This window comes from Saimiri boliviensis, chromosome 14 (assembly GCF_048565385.1).
Source record: "Saimiri boliviensis isolate mSaiBol1 chromosome 14, mSaiBol1.pri, whole genome shotgun sequence".
Taxonomy (NCBI): Eukaryota; Metazoa; Chordata; class Mammalia; order Primates; family Cebidae; genus Saimiri; species Saimiri boliviensis.
In genome coordinates this window covers 36,851,532-36,872,167 of record NC_133462.1, presented here as the reverse complement: position 1 = coordinate 36,872,167, position 20,636 = coordinate 36,851,532, and the positions used below count along the sequence as shown (strand labels likewise).

At 52.5% G+C, this 20,636-nt stretch overlaps 1 protein-coding gene and 1 non-coding gene across 4 annotated transcripts; both read right to left on the bottom strand.

The window, feature by feature from the left end:
* Positions 1-1,624: 1,624 nt before the first annotated feature.
* Positions 1,625-1,791, bottom strand: LOC120362869 (small nucleolar RNA SNORA73 family). Its single transcript, XR_005578663.1, has one exon. It is a non-coding gene; the product is annotated as a small nucleolar RNA SNORA73 family (small nucleolar RNA).
* Positions 1,792-10,063: 8,272 nt separating this feature from the next.
* Positions 10,064-20,043, bottom strand: S1PR2 (sphingosine-1-phosphate receptor 2). 3 transcript variants are annotated; one of them, XM_074384647.1, is made up of 3 exons: positions 19,896-20,043; positions 16,218-16,574; positions 10,064-13,280 (listed from the first exon to the last, which is right to left on the bottom strand). In XM_074384647.1, the coding sequence occupies exon 3, from the start codon at positions 13,236-13,238 to the stop codon at positions 12,177-12,179; it is 1,062 nt and encodes a 353-aa protein (XP_074240748.1). In that variant the 5' UTR covers positions 13,239-13,280; positions 16,218-16,574; positions 19,896-20,043; the 3' UTR covers positions 10,064-12,176. The 3 variants fall into 3 exon arrangements, with proteins under 3 accessions (XP_074240748.1, XP_003938994.1, XP_010347931.1); XM_003938945.4 differs by lacking the exon at positions 16,218-16,574; XM_010349629.3 differs by lacking the exons at positions 16,218-16,574; positions 19,896-20,043 and adding an exon at positions 19,512-19,823.
* Positions 20,044-20,636: the final 593 nt, after the last annotated feature.

The window sequence follows — 20,636 nt, the reverse complement described above, 5'->3', positions numbered from 1 at the left end:
TCTTACTCTGTTGCCCAGGCTGGAGTGCAGTGGTGCCATCATAGCTCACTGCATCCTCCAACTCCTGGGTTCAAGCGATCCTCCTGCTTCGGCCTCCCAAGTAGCTGGGACTACAGGTGCATGATACCACACCCAACTAATTTTTTAAATTTTTTGTAGAGCTGGGGGTGTCTCACAGTGTTGCCCAGGCTAGTCTCGAATTCCTGGGCTAAAGCAATCTTCCTGCTTCAGCCTCCCAGAGCGGTGCAATAAAAGACATGGACCACACCACGCCCAGCCAGAAACCCTTTGAAGACGGCTAACGTAACAATGGATCCAGGCAATGGTTATCCATGGTTGATCAAACCCTTAGAGAAATGCCAAGTGGGGAATTTACAAAGACAGGATCAGGCAGATGGCATCTGAACCCCTGAATGGATCATTCTTAGTTATCAGTAAAATGGAAAGACAGGCCAGCAGTGGCTCACACCTGTAATCCTAGCACTTTGGGAGGTTGAGGCAGGAGGATCGCTTGAGCCCAGGAATTCCAGACCAGCCTAAGCAACATAGTGTGACCTTGGTTCTACAAAAAGGTTTTTTTGGTTTTTGTTCTGTTTTGCTTTTCCATAAGGGTCTTAGTCCGTCACCCAGTCTGGAATGCAGGGGCACGATCTCAGCTCACTGCAACCTCCGAGTCCTGGGCTCAAGCAATCCTCCCACCTCAGCCTCCTGAGTAGCTGGGACTACAGGAATATGCCACCACCCCCAGTATGCCCAGCTTTTTTTTTTTTTTTTCTGGAGACACAGGGTTTCACCATGTTGCCCAGGTTGGTCTCCGACCTCTGTGCTCAAGCTATTTGCCCGCCTGAGCCACTCAAAGTCCTGGCATTATGGAGTGAGCCACCATGTCCTGCCTAAAAAGTGTTGCTACCTTTTAGAGATTTTTTTTAAAATGGAGTACTGGCTGGGCATGGCAGCTCACGCCTGTAATCCAAGCACTTTGGAGACCAAGGCGGGCAGATCACCTGAGGTCAGCAGTCCAAGACCAGCCTGACCAACATGATGAAACCCTGTCTTTAAAAAAAAAAAAAAAAAAAAAAAAGAGGCTGGGTGCGGTGGCTCAAGCCTGTAATCCCAGCACTTTGGGAGGCCGAGGTGGGTGGATCACGAGGTCAAGAGATCGAGACCATCCTGGTCAACACGGTGAAACCCCATCTTTACTAAAAATACAAAAAATTAGCTGGGCATGGTGGTGCCTGCCTGTAATCCCAGCTACTCAGGAGGCTGAGGCAGGAGAATTGCCTGAACCCAGGAGGCGGAGGTTGCGGTGAGCCGAGATCGCGCCATTGCACTCCAGCCTGGGTAACAAGAGCGAAACTCCGTCTCCAAATAAATAAATAAATAAATAAATAAATAAAAATTTTAAAAATGGAGTATTTATAAATGAAATGATTTGAGGTCTCAGATTTGCTTCCAAATATCCAGTGAGGCTGCCTGGGTGTGGTGGCTGACACCTGCAGTCCCAGAATTTTGGAAGGCCAAGGTTCATAGATTGTGTGAGCCCAAGAGTTGGAGACCAGCCTAGGTAACATGGCAAAACCTTTCGTTTGTTTACTTATTTATTGTTATTATTTTTTTACCCTAGACATGTTTCCTGCATGGTTTGTCTCCCCAGTCATTGTCCACAGGACTCTGGGGAGCTGTAGGAATATGCAGGTGCAGACACGAGGCCCAGCTTCATCTCAAACGTTGTGGAAAGGGACTGTACGTCACAGGGCAGAGCCCTGCAAAACCTTTCTTTGCAAAAATTAGCCAGACATACTGGCTTGCCCCTGTAGCCCCAGCTGCTTGAGAGGCTGAGGCAGGAGAATCACTTGGGCCTGGGAGGTTGAGGCTGCAGTCAGCTGTGATCACGCCACTGCACTCTAGCTTGAGCGACAGAGTGAGACACTGTCTCAAAAAAAAAAAAAAATTCTATTGAATAATAATCGATTCAGGCAAGAATAGATGCTGAAAGAATGAAAGTCTGATGAGTAACAGGATATTTACAGAGTCTCCACATATCTTCCACAAACCAGAAAGCAATAACTTTATAGCAGAGACACCTGGCAGAGACCACTTTAACCAAACGGTCAAAACTAACATCACCAGTGATGGGTGCAATTGGTGGCAGGCTGGGGTCTTCTTGCCAAAAAGGCACAAACTGAATCTAATTATAAGAAAACAGCAGACAAACCCAAGTTGAAAGACATTCTGCCTAATAACTGATCTACACTTTGTTAAAACATCAAGGTTACAAAAGACAAAAAGGCTCAGAAATTGATCTTCATGAAAAGACAACTGGAAGCAACAAGTGATCTTGGATTTTCTTTTGCCATGAAGGTCAGTGATGTGACAATGGGTGAAATCTTATTAGGTTTCCAGATTTCCTGCTTTTCATAATTTTACTGAGGGTATGTTTAGAGAATGCCTTGTTCTGGCCAGGTGCAGTGGCTCACACCTGTAATCCCAGCACTTTGGGAGGCCAAGGCAGGCGGATCACCTGAGGTTGGGAGTTTGAGACTAGCCTGATCAACATGGAGAAAACCCCTCTCTACTAAAAATACAAAATTAGCTGGGCATGGTGGTACATTCCTGTAATTCCAGCTACTTGGGAGGCTGAGGCAGGAGAATTGCTCAAACCCAGGAGACGGAGGTTTCAGTGAGCCCAGATTACGCCATTGCACTCCAGCCTGGAAAACAAGACCAAAACTCCACCTCAGAAAAAGAAATAAATATTCCAAAACTTAGGAAGAAATATGTGAAAGTTACAACATCATTAATAATAGTAATGGTAGTAGGAATTAAGAATTTTTGTAGCTGGGCTCAGTAATATGCACCTGTAGTCCCAGCTACCTGGGAGGCTGAAGCAGGAGGATTGCTTGAGCCCAGGACTCCCAGACCAGCCTGGGCAACATAGCAAGACCTCATCTCTAAAAAGAAAATTGGACTGACATGGTGGCTCACACCTGTAATCCCAGCACTTTGGGAAGCCGGGGCGGGCGGATCATCTGAGGTCAGAAGTTTGAGACCAGCCTGGCCAACGTGGTGAAACCCCATCTCTACTAAAAATAACAAAAATTAGCCAGGCGTAATGGCATGTGCCTGTAATCCCAGTTACTTGGGAGGCTGAGGCAGGAGAATTACTTGAACCTAGGTGACAGAGATTATAGTGAGCCAAGACTGTGCCATTGCACTCTAGCCTGGGCAATAAGAGCAAAACTCCGTCTCAAAAAAAAAAAAAAAAAGGTGTTGAGATGATAGACAAAAGAGCCCAGTTGCTCAGAGGATACAGAAACTAGTTGCTCAGAGGCTGCAGAAACTAGAAATAGGAAATCTAGAATTGCACTGCCCAGTACGGTAGCTAATGATCACATGTAGCTATTTAGATTTCTGTTAATTAAATTCAATAATATGTAAAATTCAGTCCCTGGCTCACATTAGTCATATTTGTAGTGCTTATAGACAGTGCTGCTCTGAATTATGGAGTCTAGAATGCTGCTGCTTCTTTTTTTTTGTTTTGTTAATATGGAGTCTTGCTCTGGCACCAGGTTGGAGTGCAGTGGTGCGATCTCAGCTCACTGCAACCTCTGTGCCTCGGATTCAAGTGATTATCCTGCCTCAGCCTCCCGAGTAGCTGAAACTACAGGCACATGCCACCATGCCCAGCTAACTTTTGTATTTTTAGTAGAGACGGATTTTCACCATGTTGGCCAGGATAGTCTCCATCTCTTGACCTCATGATCTGCCTGCCTTGGCCTCCCAAAGTGCTGGGATTACAGGCATGAGCCACCGTGCCCAGCCTAGAATGCTTCTTAGAATACAGTTCAAGGGCCGGGCATGGTGGCTCACGCCTGTAATCCCAGCACTTTGGGAAGCCAAGGTAGGAGGATTGCTTGAGCCCAAGAGTTTGAGGCCAGCTTAGGGAACATGGCAAGAGCCCATCACTACAAACAAAAGATTTAAAAATTAGACAGGCTTGGTGGTGAGCGCCTATATTTCCCAGCTTCTCGGAAGGCTGAGGCAAGAGAATCACTTGAGCCTGGGAGGTTGAGGCTGCGGTGAGCTGAGATGGTGCCACTGCATTCCAGCCTGGGTGGAAGAGTGAGACCCTGTCTCCAAAACAACAAAACAGAATATAGTGCAAGGAATACATATTGTTTAACTACCAGGGTTTCCTGGTGAGAAACACACATTTCTAGATTCATTCCAGACCTACTTAGTCAGAATCTCTGACTACAGAGCTTGAGAATTCAAATTTGAGCAGGTTCTACCAGTTCATTCCTTTGTTGCTGGATAATAGGCAACAGCCTCCCTACGGGAAGAAGGAGGTGAAAGTCATCTTGTGTTTCCGGCCAGAAGGATCACTCTAATCTGGATTCCAAGATTTGAGAGATATCAACAAAGGATCTTCAAACCCAGATATTGAGGAAGATCAGCTATGAACGTGGGCCAGGCGCAGTGGCTCATGCCTTTAATCCCAGCACTTTGGGAAGCCAAGGCGGGTGGATCTCCTGAGGTCAGGAGTTCGAGATCAGCCTGGCCAACATGGTGAAACCCCGTCTCTATTAAAAATACAAAAAAATTAGCCAGGCGTGGCGGCACCTGAAATCCCAGCTACTTGGGAGGATGAGTCAGGAGAAGCATTTGAACCTGGGAAATGGAGGCTGCAGTGAGCCAAGACTGCACCACTGCTCTCCAGCCTGGGAAACAAGAGCAAAACTGTGTATCAAAAAATACATATATATTAGCTGGGCATGGTGGCATATGCCTGTAACCAAAACTACTAGGGAAGCTGAGGCAGAAGCACTTGAACCTGGGAGGTGGAGGTTGCTGTGAGCCCAGATCACGCCACTGCACTCCAGCCTGGGTGACAGAGTTAAGACTCCATCTCCAAAAATAAATTTAAAAAAAAATTTTTGGTTTTATTTGAGACAGAGTTTTGCTCTTATTGCCCAGGCTGGAGTGCAGCAGTGTGGTCTTGGCTTACTACAACATCTGCCTCCCAGGTTCAAGTGATTCTCCTGCCTTGGCCTTCTGAGTAGCTGGGATTACAGGGGTGCACCACCATTCCTGGCTAATTTTTTGTATTTTTAGTAGAGATGCTGTTTTATCATGTTGGCCAGGCCGGCCTTGAACTCCTGACCTCAGGTGATCCACCTGCCTCGGCCTCCCAAAGTGCAGAGATTACGACGTGAGCCACCATGCTCGGCTGAAAATTTTGTAAGAAGATATGATTGTGCTCTTCAATGACTGCCTGGGTTCCAATCCTGGCCCCTTAACTCCCACGCTACTTGACCTTGGGTAGATTACTTAACCGCTCTGTGTCTTGGTTTCGTTAACTGTCAAAAAGCCGATAATAGCACCTACTCTATTGGGTTATTACGAGAATTCCAGAAGTTCTCAGATGTCAAGTGATTCCAACAGTGCCCAGTACATGAGCATACATTGAATTTTTTATCCTTTGGAATAGGGTCTCACTCCGTTGCCCAGGCTGGCGTGCAGTGGCATGTCCACAGCTCACTGTAGCTCAATCTCCTGGATTCAAAAGATTCTCACACCTCCCTCCAGAGTGGCCAGGACTATAGACATGTACCACCACACCAGGGTAATTATGTATTTACTTTTTTTTTGAGACGGAGTTTCGCTCTTGTTACCCAGGCTGGAGTGCAATGGCGCGATCTCGGCTCACCGCAACCTCCGCCTCCTGGGTTCAGGCAATTCTCCCGCCTCGGCCTCCTGAGTAGCTGGGATTACAGGCATGCGCCACCATGTCCAGCTAATTTTTTTTTTTTTTTTTTTGTATTTTTAGTAGGACGGAGTTTCACCATGTTGACCAGGATGGTCTCGATCTCTCGACCTTGTGATCCACCCACCTCAGCCTCCCAAAGTGCTGGGATTACAGGCTTGAGCCACCGCGCCCGGCCGTATTTACTTATTTTTAGAGATGGGGTCTCACTGTTGCCCAGGCTCATCTCAAACTCCTGGCCCCAAGTGATTCTCCTGCCTTGGCCTCCCAAAGGGCTATGATTACAGGCATAAGCCACCATGCCTGGCCCTATTTTCTTTTCCTCCTAGCACTTAACACTCACTAAAATGACCATCATTTGCTTTTGCTTTATTTATTCCACAAACATTTATTGAGCACCTACTGTGTGTAGGCATTCCAGGCAGTGGGAACAGCAGGTGCAAAGGCCCTACAGTGGGAACATGCCAAGTAATGTTTAAGATGCTAGAGATAGCCAGGTATAGTGGCTCATGCCTGTAATCACAACACTCTGGGAGGCTAAGGTAGGAGAGCACTTGAGGTCAGGAGTCTGAGACCAGCCTGAGGAATACAATGAAACCCTGTTGCTATAAAAAAAAACACAAAAAGTGGCTGGGGCTGGGTGCAATGGCGCATGCCTGTAATCTCAGCACTTTGGGAGGCCGAGGCCGGCGGATCATGTCAAGAGATCAAGACCATCCTGGCCAACATGGTGAAACCCCATCTCTACTGAAAATACAAAAAAAAAAAAAAAAAAAAAAATTAGCTGGGCGTGGTGGCACACGCCTGTAGTCCCAGCTACTCAGGAGGCTGAGGCAGGAGACTTGCTTGAACCTGGAGGTTGCAGTGAACCGAGATTGCGCCACTGCATTCCAGCTTGGCACCTGGCAACAGAGCAAGACTCTGTCTCAAAAAAAAAAAAAAAAAAGTCTGGGCACAGTGACTCACACCGGTAATCCCAGCACTTTGGGAGGCCAAGACGGGTGGATCACAAAGTCAGGAATTTGAGACCAGCCTGGACAATATGGTGAAACCCCGTCTCTACTAAAAATACAAAAATTAGCTGGGTGTGGTGGCATATGCCTGTAGTCCCAGCTACTCGGAGGCTGAGGGAGCAGAATCACTTGAACCTGAGAGGTGGAGTTTGCAGTGACCCAAGATTGCGCCACTGCACTCCAGCCTAGACGACCAAGCGAGAGCCCATCTCAGAAAAAACAAAAAACAAAAAAGTAGCCCAGAGTGTTGGCACATGCCTATAGTTCCACCTACTTGGGAGACTGAGGTGGGAGGATGGCTTGAGCCCAGGACGTCAAGGCTGCAGTGAGCTGTGATTACACCACTGCTCTCCAGTCTGGGTGACAGAGCCAGACCCTGTATCAAAAAAAAAAAAAAAAAAAAGATGTGAGAGAGCTATAGATATCCAGACAAGGTGATGGCTCACACCTTAATCTCTAATCTCAGCACTTTGGGAGGTTGAGGCGGGCGGATGTCAAGCCCAGGAGTTCAAGACCAGTCTGGGCATAAGCCACCATCCCTGTGTCTACAAAAAAAGAAAATTAGCAAGCCTATAGTTCCAGCTACTAGGAAGGCTGAGGTGGAAGGCTCACCGGAGCCCAGAAGGCTGAAGCTGTAGTGAGCTGTGATTGCACCACTGCACTCCAGCCTGGGTAACAGAGTGAGACCTTATCTTAAAAATAAAAAATGCTAGAGATCCATTAGTAAATAAGGCAGATGCAGTCCTATCTTCACGGTGCCTGTATTTTAATGAAGGTAGAGACAGATAAATTGATTTATATCAGGTTGGTGCTAAAGTCATTGCGGTTTTTGCCATTAAAAGTGACTGGTTTTTTTCTCCAGTCGTGTTGGCTCCTGCCTGTAATCCCGGCACTTTGGAAGGCTGAGGCAGGCAGATCACCTGAGGTCAGAGTTTTAGACCCACCTGACCAACATGGAGAAACCTCATTTCTACTAAAAATATAAAATTAACCAGGAGTGGTGGCAGGCGCCTTTAATCCCAGCTGTTTGGGAGGCTGAGGCAGGAGAAGCGCTTGAACCTGGGAGGCAGAGGTTGCGGTGAGCTGAGATGGCGCCATTGCACTCCAGCCTGGGCAACAGGAGTGAAACTCTGTCTCAAAAAAAAAAAAAAAAAAGTTACTGGTTTTCGGCCATTAAAACCGCAATGACTTTTGCACCAACCTAATACTATACCGCCAGGCGATACGAGGGGGTGGCCAGGGAGGACCTCTCTGAGGAGGAGGCATTTGAGCAGAGTCCTGAAGGTGGAAATGGAGAAGCCTGCCGGTACTTGGGGAAAATCTACTGGCCCTGGCCTGGCCTGTGCCTCTTTCCCCCACCCCACCCCCCATCCCATCAAGGGCTCAGGTTTCCAAACAGAGGCTGTTTTCTCAACGGCTAGAGAAGGGGAATTCCGATGAGGGTTGCAGGCCCTCAGCCTCTGCCGTCTGCCTTCTCTCCCACTGGCTGTCCTAGTCTTTGAGCTGGTGTTGCTGTGTGGGGCTCCAGCTTGGGGGCCTAGGGTCCTCCATCAAAGGGTTCATGCCTGAAGTCCCAGCATTCTGGGAGACCCAGGTGGAGGTGGGAGGATCGCTTGAGCCCAGGAGTTGGAGACCAGCCTGGGAAACATAGAGAGACCTCCCTCACTACAACAAACAAACAAACAAACAAAACAAAACAAAACTATGTATATATATATATACATAAAAATTAGCCAGGCGGCCGGGCGCGGTGGCTCAAGCCTGTAATCCCAGCACTTTGGAAGGCCGAGGCGGGTGGATACAAGGTCAAGAGATCAAGACCATCCTGGTCAACATGGTGAAACCCCGTCTCTACTAAAAATACAAAAAATTAGCTGGGCATGGTGGCGTGTGCCTGTAATCCCAGCTACTCAGGAGGCTGAGGCAGGAGAATTGCCTGAACCCAGGAGGCGGAGGTTGCGGTGAGCCGAGATCGCGCCATTGCACTCCAGCCTGGGTAACAAGAGCGAAACTCCGTCTCAAAAAAAAAAAAAAAAAAAAAATTAGCCAGGCATGGTGGTGCCCTCTGTGGTCCCAGCTACTTCGGAGGCTGAAGTAAGCCACGATGGCACCAACTGCACTATAGCCTATGTGGCAGAGCAAGACCTTGTCTCAAAAAAAGAAAAAGAAAAAAAAAAAAGCTCCAGACCTGTCTTCAAAGGAGCCACTGAGCCATCTGCCTGCAGTCAAAAGAGTACAGGGAGCCACTGAGGGACCCACCCCGAGCTGCATCCCATCCTGGCTTCTCCTGGTTGCTGATGAACCTTGTGGCTCCTCCTTCCATTGCAAAGAAGGGGCTGAGTGGCCTCTCTCTCTACCCCTGCTTTTTTTTTTTGAGGCAGAGTCTGGCTCTGTCACCCAGACTGGAGTGCAGTGGCACAATCCCAGCGCACTGTAACCTCAACCTCAACCTCCCGGGTTCAAGCGATTCTCCTGCTCAGTCTCCCAAGTAGCTGGGACTACAAGCACCCACCACCACACCCAGCTAATTTTTGTATTTTTTGCAGAGACAAGGTTTCACCATGTTGGCCAGACTGGTCTCAAACTCCTGACCTAAAGTGATCCACCCACCTCAGCCTCCCAGAGTGCTGGGATAATAGGCATGAGCCACCACACTCGGCTGAGTGGCCTCTCTCCAGCCCAGTGGTGGGTCTAGTGTGGTCTGGAGTCAGCTTGCTTGGGTTCAAATCCAGACAGGTGTTGCCCCAATCAGTGCTGTGTGACTCTGAGCAGTTTGCTTGACGTCTCTGAACTCACACCTCCATAAGAGTTTATAACTTCCACCTCCTGAGCAGTCAGGTCTTCATGCCTAGAAAGTGCTTGGTGAAGATCTGCCATTACTTTTGGGAACAGAGTCCCAGGGTGGGTATCTGGGTTGTTCGTATCCCCTTCAAACCATTTCTCCAGCTCCCCTAATAGGCATATAAAATTGGGAGGAAGAAGGAGCCTCCCACCACCCACTAGGTTCTCTTTCAGGGAAAGCAGGGAGATCACAGGTCTAGTTAATTCCCGGGGCGGGGGTGGGGGGGGGTGGCAAGAGAGCAGCCCCTGTGAAAGATCTCGGTTGACCTCTGTTTTCTCCTGGCTCAGGCCGGGTTAAGAGTGTTGGGGGCACAGAAACGGAAGGTTGGCAAATCATGAGTTCCCCGGGAAGCCACCCGCTTCCCATTCCATCCAGCCCAGCCATGGGGCACTCCTGGGAGAAATTGTTCTCCTAAGCCTGAAAAGACACACCAACCACCAGAAAGAGAAACTGAACCGTTTATTAGCCTAAATCTGGTTCTCAGGCATTGGGGTTGGGGGACACGTCTGGGGAGCTCTGTGAGGGGAGACAAGCCCCTGACTGGCTCCTTGCCCCCCAAAGACCTGCTCCCCCAGCCTTTGCATTCACAAGAAATTACTTTGAGGCATGAGGTTTTCTTCCCCCAAGGTGAGCTGCACCCCAGCTCTCCCGTAGGGGGATGGGCCAGCAATTCCAAAGGGGTTTGGGCAGGACCAGATCCCCTCCCCGACTTTGGCAGCTTCAACACGAACTTGAGAAGACCCGACAGCATTCATTCCAGGGGAAATATCACGGGGAGAGGGGGTCAAACATCACACCTATGCACACACACAGACACACATAAATATACGTTTGTACCGTAACAAACCTTCCATTATCCACAGGGTTTAGTGAAGTCCTTCTGGGGCAGATTAGGGGAGAGTGTCCCCTGGAAATGTCCCTAGCCACCACCACTCCCATGCTCCATTCAATATAACTTGAAAGAAGAAGGTTGGGCGTGGTGGCTAATGCCTGCAATCCCAGCACTTTGGGAGGTTGAGGCGGGCAGATCACTTGAGGTCAGGAGCCTGAGACCAGCCTGGCCAACATAGTGAAACCCCGTCTCTACTAAAAATACAAAAAGTAGCCACGTGTGGTTACAGGCACCTGTAGTCCCAGCTATTCAGGAGGTTGAGGCAGGAGAATTGCTTGAACCTGGGAGGCAGAGGTTGCAGTGAGCTGAGATGCCATTACACTCCAGCCTGGGCAACAGTGAGATTCTGTCTCAAATAAACAAAACAAAACACAAATCTTGAAACTGTCTCAAAAAAAAAAAATCTCGAAAGAAGACACAGCGGGGTTCAGGCTCAAGACTTCACTCTGCCTTGCTTGGGAGACCAGGTACTTCAGCTAAGGCTGCAGGTGTGGAGCTGAGGATAGCTTAAGGGTGGCTGTTTTTCAAAGGGGTATGTCTGTGCAAACACTGACCCCCCAGAATTTTCTCAAGTTGCACCCTGCCCCACATCAAAATCCCAAAGCCCTCCACAGCACCCTCAAACTGATTTTCTCTTCTTTGGTGATTTCTCTGTGCCCCAAATAGTGCAATCGGCCAATGAGGTCTGAGACTGAGGAATGGGCCTCAGCTGCCGTCCCCTTTCCACTTGTAGCTGTGGTTTCCGAGACTCGGAGAGAAGGGAAGAAGTCCGAAATGGAAGCTGATAAAATTTGGGGAAGCTGTGGATTTGGGCTCCGGAGGGTCAGAGAGAAGGCCTCTCGCTCTTCAGGACAGGGGTTCTGAAGTGGCATGAAATTACCCAGAGAAGGTGGCAGGAGGGATACATTAGAAGAGGAGACATCAGTGCAGGGCTAGGGGCCAGAAGGGGAAACGTGGTAATTCTTTGTACCCCCAGGCGTGCTGGCTCATGCCTGTAATGCCAGCACTTTGGGAGGCCAAGGCAGGCAGATCACGAGGTCAGGAGTTCGAGACCAGCCTGGCCAACATGGTGAAACCCTGTCTCTACTAAAAATACAAATATATATATATATATTGCTGGCCATGGTGGCGGGCACCTGTAAATCCCAGCTACTTGGGAAGCGGAGGCAGAAGAATCGCTTGAACCTGGGAGGCAGGTGTTGCAGTGAGCTGAGACCTCTCCGCTGATTTCCAGCCTGCGCAACATAGCAAGATAAGAAAGAAAGAGAGAGAGAGGGAGGAAGGGAGGAAGGAAGAAGGGAGGGAAGGAAGGAGAAAAGAAAGGAGAAACCCTTTGTACCAGGTACTAAAATGCTCCTGCCCTGAGCTCCCCTAAATTCTACCTGCCGTCACCCTGGCTCTTCACAGGTGCCCTGCCCTGGCCTCCCCAGGATCCAGTTCTAAAGGAGTCACATTTGCCACCACACTGGACTTCAAGACCCCACTGATATGTGACTAGTCAGTGCCTTATCTGGCCTTTCCAGGTGTGAAATACTTGAACATCACCCAGGTCTGTAGGGTGGGGCATCTGGCTCAGCAGCCCCTCGTCTCTGTCTGGGGTCACCCAGTGGCCTCTCCGTGAACCCCTCTGTCCCCTGGCCTGATTGTTGTTCCTCCCGCCCCTCAGACCCCCGTGTTGCCCTCCAGAAACGTGGGTGATGTGGGCATGTGCATGCCTCTCTCCAGGGAGCTGGAGCTGCGGAGTGGCAGGAGGCGGTGGCCCGGGGTCCCGGCCCGCCTACGTCCTTGCACCCCCGCCCCCCGCCGCCAGCACAGCAGCGGCCGAAGCACCTCCCGCCGAAGGTCCCGGCTGCGCCACGTGTAGATGACGGGGTTGAGCAGCGAATTCAGGGTGGCGAAGGCGAAAAAGTAGTGGGCTTTGTAGAGGATTGTGCAGGAGCGGATGGGACAGGCATAGTCCAGGAGGAGGATGCTGAAGGCGGGCAGCCAGCAGACGATAAAGACGCCCAGCACGATGGTGACTGTCTTGAGCAGGGCTAGCGTCTGCGGGCCGGCCACATCAGCGTGGCTTGAGCGGACCACGCAGTAGATGCGCACATACAGCGCCACGATGGCCAACAGAATGATGGAGAAGATGGTCACCACACACAGCACGTAGTGCTTGGCATAGAGAGGCAGGACAGTGGAGCAGGCCTCGAGGTGGCCCAGGCAGTTCCAGCCAAGGATGGGCAGGCCACCGAGGACCAGCGAGATGAGCCATGAGGCCCCGATGAGCAGCAGCATGCGGCAGCTCTTGTCACTGCCGTACGGCTTGACCTTGGCAATGGCCACGTGGCGCTCGATGGCGATGGCCAGGAGGCTGAAGACGGAGGCGGAGAGCGTGATGAAGGCGGAGCCCTCCCGTGCAAACCACTGCACAGGCGTCAGCCTCAGTGTGACAGAGCCGGAGAGCAGGGTGTTGGCTACGAAGGCCACGCCTGCCAGCAGATCGGAGGCGGCCAGGTTCCCCAGGAACAGGTACATGGCCGAGTGGAACTTGCTGTTGCGGGCCACCGCGATGAGCACCAGCAGGTTTTCCACCACGATGGCACAACAGAGGATGATGATGAAGGCCGAGGCCACCTGGCGGGAGCTCGTCTGCTGCGTTTCCAGCGTCTCCTTGGTATAATTATAGTGTTCCTGGACCTTATTGGGGTTCAGGTACTCCGAGTACAAGCTGCCCATGGTGGGGCTCAGAGGCCCGCTGGGGCCATGGGGCTGTCAGAACTGCAGAGAAGACAGACAGACAACAGGTCAGAGTTGTGGCTGTCCCTGAGCTCTGGCCTCAGATGGGCTGAGACTCAATTTCCTATTCTGTTAATCCTCGAGGCATGGCCACAGGAATTCAGAATCATCATCATCCCCACTTACAGACAGGAAACCCAGATAAGTTAATTCACTTTCCTAAAGTCTCAAATCTAACCGGCGGCAGGGCCAGAGAGACGGGCTCTGCAGCCTCTGTAAGCCCTAGGCTACACGCTTTCTTATTTATTCTATTCATCTGTTTTTTCGAGACAAGGTCTTGCTCTGTCATTGAGGCTGGAGTGCTGTGGCACGGTCATTGCTACCTGCAGCCGTGAACTCCTGAGCTCAAATGATCCTCTCACCTCAGCCTCCCACCTCAGCTTCAGCGACAAGCACATGCCACCACATCTGGCTGATTTTTGTTTTTGTAGTGATTGGGTCTTGCTGTTTTGTCCAGGCTGGTCCTGAACCCCTGGCCTCAGGCAATTCTCCTTGGCTTCTCAAAGCAATGAGATTATAGGCATGAGTCATGACACCTTGCCTATTTTAATTTTCATTATTATTTTCTAGAGATAGGGTCTTGCTCTGTCACCCACGCTGGAGTGCAGTGGCATGATCACAGTTGACTTAACTCCTGGGCTCAAGTGATCCTCCCGCCTCAGCCTCCTGAGTAGCTACACACTTTCAAAGGGACAGAAGTTCCCCCAAATTGCATGAAAAATATAATGTGGGGCTGGGCACGGTGGCTCATGCCTGTAATTCCAGCACTTTGGGAGGCCAAGGCAGGTGGATCACGAGGTCAGGAGTTCGAGACCAACCTGGCCAACATCGTAAAACCCAGTCTCTACTAAAAATACAAAAATTGCCGGGCGCAGTGGCTCAAGCCTGTAATCCCAGCACTTTGGGAGGCCGAGGCGAGTGGATCACGAGGTCAAGAGATCAAGACCATCCTGGTCAACATGGTGAAACCCCGTCTCTACTAAAAAATACAAAAAATTAGCTGGGCATGGTGGCGCGTGCCTGTAATCCCAACTACTCGGGAGGCTGAGGCAGGAGAATTGCCTGAACCCAGGAGGCAGAGGTTGCGGTGAGCCGAGATCGCGCCATTGCACTCCAGCCTGGGTAACAAGAGTGAAACTCCGTCTCAAAAAAAAAAAAAAAAAAAAAAAAAAAAAAAAAAAAAAAATTAGCTGGGCATGGTGGTGCATGCCTGTAATTCCAGCTACTTGGGAGGCTGAGGCAGGAGCATTGCTTGAACCCAGGAGGTGGAGGTTGCGGTGAGCTGAGATCAAGCCATTGCACTCCAGCCTGGGCAACAAGAGTGAAACTCTGTCTCAAAAAAAAAAAAAAAAAAAGAGAGAGAAAAATATGTGGACTTCCAGAAACCTTGCCCAGCTACCCAGAAAGCAAGCCCTAAGTAGGGCCTGGATGATCTCTTTTCTGGAACACACAGGCACCTGGGGCCTCAGGCTGACCTGGGTCACCACTGATAGCTCCTACCCCTGCTCATTCATTACCACCCACTAACCCTGGATTTCAGTCTGAGTCTAAGCCTTGAGGCCACGGGTGCTCCCAAGATAAGGTCTTGGGGAAGACACCAGGGCGGCCCTGAGGTTCAAACATCCCAGAGGTCACACCACCTTCAAGGACATAGACCTTGGAGGCAATCCGGAGTTTGCTCCCATTTCACCTCTGAAACACTGGCCAAGTCCCTAGACGCTGTGTCAGCCTGAATGTCCTCGTCTGTGTGATGGAGAGAAGAAAGCCCACTTTGTGGGGTGTTGGGAAAATCCTTTTAAATGACGCATGAGGCACGTTTAGCTCACAGTAAGCACTCAACAGACACTGGCTAATGTTATTAGTTCCCCTCTTCCCTCCAATCCTTTGGGAAGAGAAGGGATGTAAGCCAACCAGGCGCGATCTCCAACGGCCTGTTCTCATCAGCACCATCTTGCTCTGCCCTGGGACAGAAGGTCCCATGGGGATAGGCAGGGCCCTGGCACCCCCTCCCAAGCCAGGATGAAATCCAGATGTGAGGCCTCCCGAACAAAGAGGGCGGAGTCCTCACTCTGCAGTCACATCCGGTGTGAGGAAGGCCAGATTGGGGGGGAGGGGACAGTTAAGATGGGAGAGACCCAAACTGGGAGGTCCTGGCTGGGAGGATGGGGCAGATTTGCTGAAGTCATGTGAGCCATGAAGGGGCGTGCAGCCTCGCTGGGAGGGGGTAAGACATTTGTTCCATGAAAGCCTGAGTCACCCCCACCCCCACCACCAAGGAAAACTGAGCTGTGGGGGGAGGAGCAGGGAAAGGACGGGAAGAGGCACTTTTGGGCAGAGAGGATGAGAGGCAGGCACCATGGCCTTTCCCCAGCTTGGGGGTATGGTTGGGGGGTGTCAGAAGAGCGGGTGCAGTGTATGCCTTTCATGAAGGGAGAGGGAGGAAGTTCCAGCCCGTAGCTAAATGCCGGGGGGCGGAGAGAATAGGGGGAGTCCTCCCCAGGTCCCTAGAAACACATCTGTCAAGGAGTATGTGCACCCTTCCAGAAAATTCTGGTTAGGCCGGTTCTCCTGAGCCCAGGAGTGATGGAGGCTTCCGTAGTCACCCAGCCATCGCAGTTCCTGGCCGCCCCCTCCAAGGGGCATTCTGGCCCCTAGCTGGACAGAGGCAGCTGCTCTTCCAAGGGCGGAGGGACATCCGTCCTAGTTTGGGAACAGACAAGAGCTTGTGCACGTCCCCGGGGACTGCTGCCCCTCCCACATCGCCACACAGAGGCCCCTTGTTTCCTTGCTGGACGGAGCCCCGGGCATCTTGATGCCCTCTGCACGCTGCAGCCAGTCCCAGGCAGGCTTCGGCCCAGACTGCAGCCAGATCAGCCGCGGCCGTCGGACCGGAAACAGCCCGCGCCCTGATTGGCTCACTTTCAATCCCAGGGCACTGAGCGATTTGCCTATTGGCCCGCGCTTTCCATCTTCGGCCTCTCATTGGTCCAGCTGAGGGCGCTCTACAGCCAGCCCTACTGATGGGGTCCTTTAAAGACAACGGGAGCTCGGCGCTTTCCAAGGATAGAGTTACTGCTGTGTGGACGTCTCTAGAGGCAGTTTGAACTGGGCCTGACCGCTGGGTCACCCCGCCCAGACGCCCCCAGGCTGCCCTGGCGGGCTGAGCCCCTCCTGGAGTTCATAAGTGAGAATCAAGGTCCCTTTGCAGGCCTGGGAAGCACACTCGCCAGTGCAGCCGCCGCCTCTGCCGCTCACCAAAAGATTTACTGTGGCTTCCTGGAGAAATAAGAAATGTATTTAGGCCGGGCACGGTGGCTCACGGCTGTAATCCCAGCACTCTGGGAGGCCGAGGTGGGCAGATCACCCGAGGTCATGAATTCGAGACCAGCCTGGCCAACATGGTGAAACACCCCCCTCTCTACTAAATATACAAAAAAATAAAAAATAGAAAAGCCAGGCACGGTGGTGCACGCCTGTAATCCCAGCCACTCGGGAGACTGAGGCAGGATAATTGCTTGAAGCCGGGAGGCAGAGGTTGCAGTGAGCTGAGATCATGCCACTGCACTCCAGCCTGGGCAACAGAGCCAGACTCTGTCTCAAAACAAATAAATGTACTCAGCTCTTGTACCCCAGGGACTGACCAAAAAGTCTGTTCTCTTCCCTGAGAGGAAAACTGGGGGTGCTGCACTCTCACCTTATGCAGACCCAGGAGGCTAAGGCATCCACAGAGGGAGAGGCAGCTCTCCTAGAGAAGGGGAAACTGAGGTCCACATTCTATCCAAGCCTCATTTTAACCACTAGGACTTTACTGAGGCAAGTACTCAGGCGGTTGACACTTCCCAGAAAGAGGAAGCAGGCGCTGAGGTTGGAGCTGGCAAAAGAGTCACCATCTAGGTGGATGGTGGCCTGGCCTGTGTCCCTTCCCTGTGTCAGACTACCAGGTTTTGAGAAGGAGACAGAGCCTGTCTCCTGGTAACCTTCACCAAGGCCATCCTGACCAAATGGAACAGGAGGGACAAGCGACAGGCTTTGGAAGGAAGGGAAGAGAGAGAGACTCAGTCGAGTGTTTGGCTGGAGATTAGGAGAAGGGAAGGCTAGAGGAAGCCTCAGTGGCTTCCGAGCTCCTCTCCACCCACTCCCAGTTCCAGAGAGGCAGGCCCTGTGGTTACAGTTTCCCCCTCGTCCCCCAGAGAAGGAGTTTCGATGTCGCCCAGGCGGGAGTACAGTGGCGCCATCTCGGCTCACCGCAAGCTCTGCCTCCCAGGTTCAAGCGATTTTTGCATGTGCCACCATACCAGACTAATTTTGTATTTTTAGCAGAGATAAGTTTCTCCATGTTGATCAGGCTGATCTCGAGCTCCCGATCTCAGGTGACTCGCCCATCTCAGCCTCCCAAAGTGCTGGTATTACAGGTGTGAACCACCGCACCTGGCAGCCACCCTACTTTTTGGTTTCCCTGTGGCTGTCAGGATCCCCTACCCTGCCGTTCCCTACCAAGCAGCCAGGGGGAGCTTTTAAACTTATAACTCCATGTCACTCCATGACTCCAAATTCTTCCATGGCTCCCTATACCCCAAGTAGCATGGCCCCTGCCCACGAAGCCTTCTCCCACTCTCCCCCAGAGCCATTCCACTCCAACCACTCGAAGCTTCCTCCATGCCACCCCCACCCCTAGCTCCAAGCCTTTGCCCTTGCTGTTCTTCTTGGGGCACACCCTTCCCCAAAATCTTTTTTTTTTTTTTTTTTTTTTTTTGAGATGGAGTCTCTGTTGCCCAGGATGGAGTACAATGACACAGTCTTGGCTCACTGCAACCTCTGCCTCCCGGGTTCAAGTGATTCTCCTGCCTCAGCCTCCCAAGTAACTGGGATTATAGGTGCCCGCCACCACACCCAGCTAGTATTTTTAGTAGAGAGAGTGTTTGTGTTTCACCACGTTGGCCAGGCTGGTCTGGAACTCCTGATCTCAGGCGATTCACTTGCCTCGGCCTCTGAAAGTGCTGGGATTACAGGTGTGAGCCACCGCCCCTGACCGTTCCCCAAATCTTTGAATGACTGTCTCCCCATCTTTCAGGTTTCTATTTAAAGGTCACTTCCTCAGAGGGGACTCCCCTGACTCCCAGTCTACTGTAGCAGCTGTCTCGGAGCCTTTCCTAACAGCAGAATTTTGTTTTATTATCTGCACAGCACTTGGCACTATCAGAAACTATCATGGTATTTCTCCTTTTCTGTCTGGCCTTCCACCTAGAATGTCAATGCAGAAGGCCAAGAAGCAAGTCCGTTATCAGCCCCTACAGGGGTGCCTGGCACAAAGAAAGCCCTCAGAAAACGTGTGGAACGGGCAAATGAATGAATGATTGAATGAACCAACCAACAAAGGAGACCCCTAGTGGGTTCCCAAGGGTGGAAGCTCCTAAACTCAGCCCAGACCCAAACAACAACAAAGGAGCCTGGAGACACCTCTGGTCCCTGGGCAGCGCCCCACCACCACCACCACCACCACCACCACCACCACCACCACCACCACCAACAACCAGGCAAAGCCCAGCGTGTCTCCATGGAGACGACAGCAGGACCCGCCCCCGTGCTGGCCCGCACTCTCGGCCTCCTTATCTGGCCTAGGAATGCGCGGTATCCATACTCGCTCCCGCTGGAGCCACGCCTCCTCTCCCCCCGACCCCAGACCGCCACACGCGCGGGACCCCCACGTCTCCAAGTTGGATTGGAGGGATTCCTCTCCGTCCTTCCAGGGGTCCCGCCTCGAGATTCTGGGAAGACTAGGGGTGGGGGACCAGATCCCAGCAGCAGCTGCATCCCGAGTTCCGCGCCTGCCCGAGTGGCCCCACGCGGGGGACCGTGGGCTCAGCGCGTGGTGCCCGGAGCATCAGACAAGGGCAGAGACAGAGGAGGGGTGGAAATCCCCGGGTGAGTCAACCCGTGCCGGAGAAGGGGGCGAGTTCCGACTCTCCGCCGGGCCCGGGGACACGCGGGGTCCGCGCCACGCACGCCTTCACCCACACCCCATCCCTGAGCCGGAATTGAAATAGGAGGCGTCTGAGCCACACGGTGACTTTCCTTTTCCTTCCAAAAGAAAGCCACGCCCCCGCGGGAGTCCGGGGAGGCAAACAACTTGGGGAAACCGAGGCAGAAAGCCCGAAGTGCGACCGCCCTCTCCGGGGGTCCCGCCCCTTGGCTTGGAGGCTCCCCAGCACGCACCTCCTTTTGCCCTCGCAATAGGCGGAGTCAGCCAGGAGGGGTGATGCACCCCTCCCCCAAACACGCTCCCCAAAACCCTAGTCGCCGGGCACAGCGTCCTGCCTCCCAAAGACTCCAGTCGAAAGCGCTCGGATTCTGTCTTCTCCACGGCGCCAACTTCCTGCCGCTGAGAAAGGCGGGGAGCGGAGTCTGGGGGTTCGCGGCCGAGACAGTGGGGGCTGCCGGGAGTCGTGGAGAGGGCGCACCGCGACCACCAGCTCCGTGCAGTAGGAACCCGCGCGGCGCGCCCCAGCCCCCCAAATCGGGCCCCGCAGCTCGGATCCCGAGACTTCAGTGCGGACCGGGGCCCGCCCTTTCTGCCTCCTCCTCCCCACGCGCGCTCACCTGGCTAGGCCGGCCCGGCTCCCTGCCCTGGCCGGAGGGGCCTTGGCGTCTGCGTCCCCGGGGCGGCCGCGGCTGGGGCTCGGGCTGCCCGCCGAGCTCGGCAGCGTCCCGGGGCTGGGACCAGGGACAGAGGTGGGGGCGGGGAAAGCCACCGCTTCTGCCCCCCGCTCGCCCCGCCCTCCTCTCCTCTTTCCGGCTGCGGCTGCAATGAATTCCAGATGTGGCCTGCCGGCTGGCCCGGGCGCACGCGGGGACTGGCAGGAGCTGCACCGAGGGCCCCTTTGTCCGCCCCCCCACCCCTCGGTCTGCCCCTCCCAGCCCCCACCCGTGAGAACCGGCCCGCGCGAGACGTAACGCTGGCCTAGTGACATCACAGTGATCCTGATCAGGTGGCCTCAACCTGAAACAACTATCTTCAACTCTAGATTAACTCTGGGCTCACCCCTGGCACTCTGGACTTGGAAGAAAACACGAGGTTACCTTTATTTACTCAACAAAGAGCCTTGGAAGTACCTACTAGGTGTCAACGCTGCAATTAGTCATTAAGTGCCTACTGTGGGCCCAGCTGGGTGGCTCATGCCTGTAATGCCAGCATTTTGGGAGGCTCAGGCGGGTCTATCACTTGAGGTTGGGAGTTCGAGACCAGCCTGGCCAACAGGAAGAAACCCCGTCAAAAATTAGCCAAGCATGGTGGCGCATGCCTGTAATTCCAGCTACTTGGGAGGCTGAGGCAGGAGAATC